The sequence below is a fragment of the Dendrobates tinctorius genome, unplaced genomic scaffold, assembly GCF_039654945.1.
Source record: "Dendrobates tinctorius isolate UK_male_01 unplaced genomic scaffold, ASM3965494v1 ptg000012l, whole genome shotgun sequence".
Lineage (NCBI taxonomy): Eukaryota > Metazoa > Chordata > Amphibia > Anura > Dendrobatidae > Dendrobates > Dendrobates tinctorius.
The window spans coordinates 9,337,096-9,348,081 of record NW_027361680.1 but is presented as its reverse complement, the minus strand read 5'-3'; the positions used below and the strand labels follow the sequence as shown (position 1 = coordinate 9,348,081).

The 10,986-nt window shown below is 44.7% G+C and overlaps 1 protein-coding gene across 2 annotated transcripts in view; it reads left to right on the top strand.

Annotated features, from left to right (window-relative positions):
* Positions 1–245: 245 nt before the first annotated feature.
* NDUFA6 (NADH:ubiquinone oxidoreductase subunit A6) overlaps positions 246–10,986 on the top strand; it is a 41,008-nt gene continuing 30,267 nt past the window's right edge. The window contains exon 1 of one of the 2 annotated variants that reach the window (XM_073557977.1): positions 246–624. In XM_073557977.1, the coding sequence (XP_073414078.1) occupies positions 414–624 (211 nt within the window). In that variant the 5' untranslated portion in view covers positions 246–413. The remainder of the gene's footprint in view (positions 625–10,986) is intronic. The other variant, XM_073557978.1, reaches the window with a different exon arrangement.

Here is a 10,986-nt window from a genome sequence, read left to right as displayed (position 1 = left end):
TCCCATTCTCCGCACAGCCCCTCCTCCTCCTCCCATTCTCCGCACAGCCCCTCCTCCCATTCTCCGCACAGCCCCTCCTCCCATTCTCCGCACAGCCCCTCCTCCTCCTCCCATTCTCCGCACAGCCCCTCCTCCTCCTCCCATTCTCCGCACAGCCCCTCCTCCTCCTCCCATTCTCCGCACAGCCCCTCCTCCTCCCATTCTCCGCACAGCCCCTCCTCCTCCTCCCATTCTCCGCACAGCCCTTCCTCCCATTCTTCGCAGCCCCTCGGTCCTCTCTTCACACGGCTCCATGGAGCAGCCTGCTGGTCTTTTCCTCACACCCTCCATAGAGCAGCCTCTTATTTCCCTCCTGCTATCGGGTCTTCGCTACACTGGAGAGGCCCCGCCCCTTCCGGTGACGCTGCTCTGGTATGCTGCGGAAGCTCCACCCTCTCCGGCGGTGTCACTCTCAGGAGCCCAGCTGCCCACGACCTAGAAACGACCGAGGGAGAATGGCTGCGTCTAAAAGTGCTAGTCGTGTAGTTGGGATTGTTAAACCGATTCTTAGCCAAGATTTGTGCACCGCAAAGCGAAGAGTGCGGGAGTTGTACAGGGCCTGGTACCGGGAAGTGCCTAACACAGGTGAGGCGTGCGGAGTGAGCCTTCAGCGGCTGTCAGCATAGCTCTAGTGCTGATCGTCCAGCAAGTTGCAACCTTAGTGCGATTCAATACGAACAACATAATAAATGTGGTTAAAGTCCTACCATGTGCAGGGGTCGAACCCTCATCATCCAAGGGAGGCTGGGCGTGTGTCGGCGGCTTCAGCTCCCCTTGAGCTCATTAAAGGGAATCAGTCACCCATATTTCATGAGATCATCTAAACATATCACCCAATTGTGCGCCCCATAAGGATTCTAGTAGGGCTTTTGACTCCCCCTGACCCCGCACCTTTGAGGCATAAATACCTTTTTTATCTTGTTGGGGATGTATGGAAATTGCCGTGGTCCTGTCCGATGGGCGGGGCTTAGTCGCCTTCTCCCCCCGCCCCCTCGGCTTTGCTGAACGTAATCTTCATCTGTGAATATCACAGATAACGTTGGTTTCTGCGCTTGCACATTGTAAAGGCCGCCTGCGCTGTATGCTCTGCGCATGCGCCGGTATTTTCCAGCGCGGTCTATGCCCCAGAAGTCTTCACATGCAGGACACACTTTGACTTTTTGGGCTAGAATTGAGATCGGACGCCATGTCGCGTTTGGAAAGCCCCTGATATACCAAAACAGTGGAACCCCCCCCCCACAAATGACCCCATTTTGGAAACTAGACTCCCCAAGGAACTTATCTAGATATGTGGTGAGAAGTTTGAACCTCCCAGGGCTTCACAGAAGTTTATAATGTACAGCTGTACAATTAAAAAAAAAAATCACTTTTTTTCCACAAAAAAGATCTTTTCACCCCCAATTTTTATTTTCCCAAGGGTAGCAGGACCCTAAAAGTTGTTGTCCAATTTGTCCTGAGTACGCTGACACCCCATATGTGGGAGAAAACTGTATGGACACACGTCAGGGCTCAGAAGGGAAGTAGTGACGTTTTGGAATGCAGACTTTGATGGAATGGTCTGCGGGTGTCATGTCGCGTTTGGAGAGCCCCTGATGTACCTAAACTGTGGAAACCCCATTTTGGAAACTAGACCCCCTAATGAACTTATCTAGATGTGCAATGAGCCCCCAAGGGCTTCACAGAAGTTTATAACGCCCGGGTGTGAAAATAAAAAAATCATTTTTTTTTTTTTCCGCAAAAATATTTTTGCCCCCAATTTTTTATTTTCCTAAGGGTAACAGGAGAAATTGGACTCAAAAGTTGTTTTGCAATTTGTCCTGAGTACGCTGATACCCTATATGTGGGGGTAAAACACTGTTTGGGCGCATGGCAGAGCTTGGAAGGGAACGAGCGCCATTTGACTTTTTCAACGCAAAATTGGCTGGAATTGAGATCAGACGCAATGTTGCGTTTGGAGAGCCCCTGATGTGCCCAAACAGTGGAAACCCCCCCAATTCTAACTCCAGCCCTAACCTTAACCCTAATCTCAGCCCTAACCCTAGCCCTAATGGGAAAATGGAAATAAATACTTTTTTTTTTTTTTTTTTAATACTTTTCCCTTACTAAGGGGGTGATAGCGGGGGGTTTGATTTACTATTTATGGCGGGTTTTTATTTTTGGCTGCAGTCACACGCTAAAAGACACTTTTTATTGTAAAAATAGTTTATGCATCACCACATTTTGAGAGCTATAATTTTTCCGTATTTTGACCCAGTGTCATGTGAGGTGTTATTTTTTGCGGGACGAGTTGACGTTTTTATTGGTACCATTTTCGGGCACGTGACATCTTTTGATCGCTTTTTATTCCAATTTTTGGGACGCAGAATGAACAAAAACCAGCATTTCAAGAATTTTTTGGGGGGTGCGTTTACACTGTTCCGCGTGCGGTAAAATTGATAAGGCGGTTTTATTCTTCGGGTCAGTACGGTTACAGCGATACCTCATTTAGGTCTTTTTTTATGTTTTGTCGGTTTTATGCAATGAAAACCATTTTATATTAAAAATAATTATTTTTGCATCGCTTTTTTCTGCGAGCTATAACTTTTTATTTTTTCGCTGATGACGCTGTATGGCAGCTCGTTTTTTGTGGGATAAGATGACGTTTTCAGCGGTACCATGGATATTTATATGCGTCTTTTTGATCGCTCGTTATTGCACTTTTTGTTTGGCGGTATGATAATAAAGCATTTTTTGCATTGTTTTTCATTTTTATTTTTTAAGGGGTTCGCTAAAGGGGCTAACTAATGGGACAGTTTTATAGGGCGGGTCGTTACGGACACGGCAATACTAAATGTGTACTTTTATTGTTTTGTTTTTTTTTCCCAAAAAATGAATTTATTAGGGAGAATATATATATTATTTTTTTTTTAATAAATTTATTTTTACCCTTTTTTTTTTAAACTCTATAACATTGCCCCAGGGGGGACATAACTGTCACGTGTCAGATCGCTGATCTGTCACATCACAGATAGCTGTGACAGATCAGCGATCTCACACAGGCAGTGCTGGAAGCTTCCTCATGCCTGCGCTCTGCTGGCAGTGAGGAAGCCGGCTCCCTGCAGGCCCCCGAAGGTCCCCACCGCCATATTGGATCCGGGGACCTGCAGAAAAGGAGGCCCCCGCAGCAGCGCTGCACATCACGCTGCTGCGGGGGTCTCAGGGAAGCACGGAGGGAGCCCCCTCCCTGCCGATGCTTCCCTAAACCCCCAATACACTGCGATTGTGTTTGATCGCAGTGTGCCAGGGGTTAACGTGCCGGGGGCGGTCCGTCACCACCCCTGACATAGTGCCGGGTGTCAGCTGTGATAATCAGCTGACACCCGGCCGCGATCAGCGGCGCTCCCCCCGTGAGCGCCGCTGATTGCTATGACGTACTATCCCGTCCATGGGCATAGGGGGCCCGGGTCCCATGTACGGGATAGTGCGTCAGATGTCAGGAAGGGATTGAGGCTGTGTGCACACGCTGCGGAAAAGGTGCGGATTCATCCGCGCGGATTTTGTACAATCCGCAGGTGAAACCGCAGGTCAAAAGACCTGCGGTTTTACCTGCGGATTGCTCTGCGGTTTTGCCCTGCGGTTTTTCATCTCCTCAATGGAGGAGATGGCAAACCGCAGGAGAATCCGCAGAAAGAATTGACATGTCAATTCTTTCTGCGGATTGAAAACCGCAGATAATCCGCGCGGAAAATTCCGCACCGTCTGCACTGCGGTTTTTGATTCCCATAGGGAATCATTGTACTGTACACCGCAGCAGAAACTGCTGCGGGTCCACAGCGGCCAAAACCGCTGCGGAACCGCAGCAAAATCCGCAGCGTGTGCACACAGCCTAAAGGAATAGAATTGGGGAGAGAGAGAGAATTTTTTTTATGTGCCAGAAAGGCTTTTGGGGTTAAATTAAAGGAATAGAAATTATTCCGGGCATGCTCAGTTGCAAAAAACGGAATCCAGTGATTGACCGACAGCGACGGATCCTGCGCCCATAGGCTTCCATTATAGTCAACGACGGATGGCGCTGGATCCGTCACTGTCCGACTTTTTGACGTACACAAAAAACGTTCCTATGTCTGTTTTATCCAGCCGACGGACACAGAATTTCCAACGGATCCGTCGTATGACAGATGAAACGTGCAGCCATCTGTCACAATCCATCGCTAATACAGGCCTACGAGAAAAACACGGATCCAGCAGCATCATTTGCCGGATCCGTTTTTTTGCACAAAACAACGGATTGTGACTGATGGCAAAAAACTTATGTGTGAAAAGAGGCCATATATGTCTGCTTTTTCCAGCTTCCAGGGATCACCAACCATATAATTTGTCTGGAGACTATTACTAACATTACCCACCTAATGCACATTTTTATTGTAACCAGTATGTACTAATACAGCCATCTACCTCACTCTAGTTGCCACAAGTCCCCTTTCTGCTCTTATTTCAAGGTTTCAAACATACCCTTTTTATTAATTTCTTTGATATTTTAATATATATTCTATTACGCATTGTGTTTTATTTCATGTGGAACTGAAGTCTGTCATTTCTTTTTTTCTTAGCTGTTTATCACGATGGTATTTGTTCATGTAGTTCTCTACCATTCTGCATTTAGCCTAAATGTTCAGAAACATTTTAAGGAATGCTGCTAATAGAAATGACTAGCTTGGCCCGTGTGAAATTTTCACGCATTAGTCAGGGGCGCAGGCAATTTCAGAAAAAGCAAACTGGTCAAATGTAAATGTATTTCATGAGATGATGAACACAGACAGGTATTTATGTATGTGCAGCATATAAATGCATGTTCACATGGCCAAAAAGCATACAAAACCTACAAATGACAAAATGAAAAAAAACCCTGCTATAATAAATAAATAAGTAAAAAGCAAAAGTGCATTTAAATCATACAGAGTTCTTAGTAATACTGTATTTGATCAAACATAGCATAAAAGCCGTCCCACCATCGACAAGGTGACTCTGTGGTCGGGGCGGTCCTACACTGTCTAGTATTAATAAACTTATGTGTCAAAGGTCAAAGTTGACGTCTGTGTGAATAAGGGCAGACAAGGACCGGGTCCCAACCAGTGGACACCAGTCAGGGGAAGCCTTTAAATACAATTTCCAGCTCAGGAGAGGGAGGCCACACCCCAGCTTGCACAGAATGCAAAAATGCAAAGAAAAAACACAAAAATTGAGCTTGGTTTGAGTTGGTACACATGCATCATATAAATGCATGTTCACATGGCCAAAAAGCATACAAAACCTACAAAAGACAAAATGAAAAAACCCTGCTATAATAAGTAAAAAGCAAAAGTGCATTTAAATCATACAGAGTTCTTAGTAATACTGTATTTGATCAAACATAGCATAAAAGCCGCCCCACCATCGACAAGGAGACTGTGGTCGGGGCGGTCCTACACTGTCTAGTATTAATAACCTTATGTGTCAAAGTGGGGGGACCACCCCGACCACAGAGTCACCTTGTCGATGGTGGGGCGGCTTTTATGCTATGTTTGATCAAATACAGTATTACTAAGAACTCTGTATGATTTAAATGCACTTTTGCTTTTTATTTACTTATTATAGCAGGGTTTTTTCATTTTGTCTTTTGTAGGTTAGTTATATATGTAGATTGGTAATACAATAAATCGGTTTGATAAGTACAGGCCAAAAAATGTTTTCCTGTTGAGGTGCCACCTGCAGGTCATTGTGTCTTCCTGCAGGTTTATGAAAATGAATGTTTAAACTGTATTTGGTGATAAAATCTTGGTGGTGTGTTTTGTTTGGCTGTTTTGTTGCTCATGGGAGCAAGTTTATCTTTCAAATGGTGTATCATTTGTGTGTGGGGTGAAGTAATCATCGAAAAAGCAGTGCATGTTTACAAATATGTTGTACAAAAATAGAGATTGCGGACGGTACCGCTGTTACCAGATATCCGCTGGTGGTGTATGCCTGGCAGCACGCTGTCGTCCAGAGCTCCCGGGTGCTTGACCTCGCAGCGATCAACTCATTGAATCCTTGTAGAGGAAAGGTCGCACTCAACAGGATAAAATGTAACACATTTATTGACATATAATTACATGTCAGGTCGGAGTGGAAATACAAGAGTACTCACAAGCTGGCCGTTTCGCGCTGCTCTAGCGCTTCCACGGGTCAAAGAGCAGGAGGAAATGATGGACTCATATGCTGTGTGCATCATCTCTCCTCCCTCCTGCCACATTCAGTGACAAGTGAATTAAAAACATGTGCACAACACAATAAGGCTGGTTTCACATTAGCGCATTTTCAGCGCGCGCACGGCCGGGGGTAGCTCCGCCCCCGAGCCGGCTCTCTGCCCGGCGTGCCCGCCCCTTGCTTGTAGCGCCGCCTACTAGCGGACAGCGGCGCCTGCGATCGGCGCACCCTATCTTTAACATAGGGTGCGCAGATCGTGCGCAGGTCGTGCGCTAGTTGCGCTTTGACCTGCGCTGCGCACTTTTGACGGTGCGCCGTGCGCGCCAAAATCAAACTTTTCGGATTTTGGCGCGCACGGCGCACCGTCAAAAGTGCGCAGCGCAGGTCAAAGCGCAACTAGCGCACGGCCTGCGCACGATCTGCGCACCCTATGCTAAAGATAGGGTGCGCCGATCGCAGGCGCCGCTGTCCGCTAGTAGGCGGCGCTACAAGCAAGGGGCGGGCACGCCGGGCAGAGAGCCGGCTCGGGGGCGGAGCTACCCCCGGCCGTGCGCGCGCTGAAAATGCTCTAATGTGAAACCAGCCTAAACCATGAAATACACATTTCATTGCCCACCAAACTGCGGGATAAGGATTCCTCAAATAGCTAGTAAATAGCAATTCATTTCTTCTGCTGTTACTTCTATGTATACTTTTTTGGACTATAATCTATTATAATTTCTATAGTTATTTTCTGTGGAATAATTAAATAAAGGCTATGCTTATTGATGTAAACAATTATAACACATGTACATCACAATTCTGCCCAACACATTCTCATAAATGTTCATAGTGAACGATGCAAGAAACACGTTATGTAAAAAGTTATACAAAAAGTTATGCACAAGATTATGTAGAAAATTATGCAAACTCTATCAGACTGCAAGGTAGATGTTATATACCCACCTATGTGTGGCTCAAGGAGAACATACACGCTCTCATCTCACATATATAATATTAACCCCTTCACCCCCAAGGGTGGTTTGCACGTTCATGACCGGGCCAATTTTTACAATTCTGACCACTGTACCTTTATGAGGTCATAACTCTGGAACGCTTCCATGGATCCCGGTGATTCTGACATTGTTTTCTCGTAACATATTGTACTTCATGTTAGTGGTAAAATTTCATTCAAATAACTTGCGTTTATTTGTGAGAAAAACGGAAATTTGGCGAAAATTTTGAAAATGTCGCAATTTTCCAACTTTGAATTTTTATGCCCTTAAATCACAGAGATACGGCACACAAAAAACTTGATAACTAACATTTCCCACATGTTTACTTTACATCAGCACAATTTTGGAACCAAAATTTTTTTTTGATAGGAAGTTATAAGGGTTAAAAGTTGACCAGCGATTTCTCATTTTTACAACACCATTTTATTTTTAGGACCACATCACATTTGAAGCCACTTTGAGGGGTCTATATGATAGAAAATACCCAAAAGTGACACCATTATAAAAACTGCACCCCTTAAGGTGCTCAAAACCACATTCAAGAAGTTTATTAACCCTTTAGGTGCGTCACAGGAATTTTTTTGAATATTTAAAAAAAAAATGAACATCTAACTTTCATAAAAAAAATAATTCAGGTTCAATTTTTTTTATTTTACCAAGGGTAACAGGAGAAATTGGACTGCAAAAGTTATTGTGCAATTTGTCCTGAGTACGCAGATACCTGATATGTGGGGGGGAACGACTGTTTCGGCGCATGGCAGAGCTCAGAATGGAAGGAGCGCCGTTTGACTTTTTCAGTGCAAAATTGGCTGGAATTCAGATTGGACGCCATGTCACGTTTGGAGAGTCCCTGATGTACCTAAACAGTGGAAACCCCCTACAAGTGACCCCATTTTGGAAACTAGACCCCCCAAGGAACTTATCTAGATATGTGGTGAGAACTTTGAACCCACAAGGGCTTTACAAAAGTTTATAACGTACAGCGGTACAATTAAAAAATCATATTTTTTCCACAAAAATGATCTTTTCACCCCAATTTTTATTTTCCCAAGGGTAACAGGACCCTAAAAGTTATTGTGCAGTTTGTCCTGAGTACGCTGATACCCCACATGTGGGGGTAAACCACTATTTGGGCGCATGGCAGAGCTCGGAAGGGAAGCAGCGCCATTTGACGTTTTTGGCTGGAATTGAGATCGGACACCATGTCGCGTTTGGAAAACCCCTGATGTACCAAAACAGTGGAAACCCCCCACAAGTGACACCATTTTGGAAACTAGACCCCCTAAGGAACTTATCTAGATGTGTGGTGAGAACTTTGAACCCCCATGGGCTTCACAGAAGTTTATAACATAAAGCCATACAATTAAAAAATCATATTTTTTCCACAAAAATGATCTTTTCACCCTCAATTCTTATTTTTCCAAGGGTAACAGGACCCTAAAAATTATTGTGCAATTTGTCCTGAGTACGCTGATACCCCACATGTGGGGGTAAACCACTATTTGGGCGCATGGCAGAGCTCGGAAGGGAAGCAGCGCCATTTGACGTTTTTGGCTGGAATTGAGATCGGACACCATGTCGCGTTTGGAAAACTCCTGATGTACCAAAACAGTGGAAACCCCCCACAAATGACACCATTTTGGAAACTAGACCCCCTAAGGAACTTATCTAGATGTGTGGTGAGCACTTTGACCCCCCCAGTGCTTCACAGAAGTTTATAACGCCCGGGCGTGAAAATGATCTTTTAGTCACCATTTTTTTATTTTCCCAAGGGTACCAGGAGAAATTGGACCCCAAAAGTTGTTGTCCAATTTGTCCTGAGTATGCTGATAGCCCATATGTGGGAGAAAACTACTGTATGGGCACACGTCGGGGCTCGGAAGGGAAGTAGTGACGTTTTGGAATGCAGACTTTGATGGTATGGTCTGCGGATGTCATGTTGCCTTTGGAGAGCCCCTAATGTACCTAAACAGTGGAAACCCCCCACAAATGACACCATTTTGTAAACTAGACCCCCCAAGGAACTTATCTAGATGTGTGGTGAGCACTTTGAACCCCCCAGTGCTTCACAGAAGTTTATAACGCCCGGGCGTGAAAATAAAAAAATCATTTTTTTCCACAAAAATATTTTTGCCCCCAATTTTTTATTTTCCTAAGGGTAACAGGAGAAATTGGACCCCAAAAATTGTTTTGCAATTTGTCCTGAGTAGGCTGATACCCTACATGTGGGGGTAAAACACTGTTTGGGCGCATGGCAGAGCTTGGAAGGGAAGGAGCACCATTTGACTTTTTCAACTCAGAATTGGCTGGAATTGAGATCAGACGCCATGTTGCATTTGGAGAGCCCCTGATGTGCCCAAACAGTGGAAACCCCCAATTCTAACTCCAACCCGAACCCCAACATGCCCCTAGCCCTATCCCTAACCCTAGCCCTAACCCTAGCCCTAACCCTAATATGGAAAAATGGAAATAAATACATTTTTTTTATTATTTTTCCCTAACTAAGGGGGTGATAACGGGGGGTTTGATTTACTATTTATGGCGGTTTTTATTTTTGGCAGCTGTCGCACGCTAAAAGACGCTTTTTATTGTAAAAATAGTTTTTGCATCACCACATATTGAGAGCTATAATTTTTCCGTATTTTGACCCACCGGGTCATGTGAGGTCCTATTTTTTGCGGGACGAGTTGACGTTTTTATTGGTACCATTTTCGGGCACGTGAAATTTTTTGATCGCTTTTTATTCCGATTTTTGGGACGCAGAATGAAGAAAAACCAGCGTTTCATGAATTTCTTTTGGGGGGGTGCGTTTACACCGTTCCGCGTGCGGTAAAATTGATAAAGCGGTTTTATTCTTCGGGTCAGTACGGTTACAGCGATACCTCATTTAGGTCGTTTTTTTTATGTTTTTGTCTGTTTTATGCAATGAAAACTATTTTATATAAAAAATAATTATTTTTGCATCGCTTTATTCTGCGAGCTATAACTTTTTTACTTTTTTCGCTGATGATGCTGTGTGGCGGCTCGTTTTTTGCGGGACAAGATGACGTTTTCAGTACCATGGATATTTATATGCGTCTTTTTGATCGCGCGTTATTACACTTTTTGTTTGGCAGTATGATAATAAATCATTATTTTTTGCTTCGTTTTTTATTTTTATTTTTTAAGGGGTTCGCTAAAGGGGTTAACTAATGAGACAGTTTTATAGGGCGGGTCGTTACGGACGCGGCGATACCTAATATGTGTACTTTTATTGTTTTTTTTTATTATTATTATTTCCAAAAAATGGATTTATTGGGGGAATATTTTTTTTTTTTCTAATTTATTTGGCGATTTTTTTTTTAAAATTATTTTTACACTTTTTTTTTTTTTTTTTACTTTATTAAATAGTCCCAGGTGGGACATCACTGTCCTGTGACAGATCGCTGATCTGTCACATCACAGATCACTGTGACAGATCAGCGATCTGACACAGGCACTGCAGAAGGCTTCCTCATGCCTGCGCTTTGCAGGCACTGAGGAAGCCAGCTTCCTCAGGCCCCCGTCGCCATCTTGGATTCGGGGGCCTGGAGGAAAGGAGTCCCCCGCAGCAGCGCTGCACATTGCGCTGCCGTGGGGGGCTCAGGGAAGCACGGAGGGAGCCCCCTCCCTGCCGATGCTTCCCTTTAACTCCCGGTACACCGCGATCATGTTTGATCGCGGTGTGCAAGGGGTTAACGTGTCGGGGGCGGTCCGTGACCGCCCCTGACAC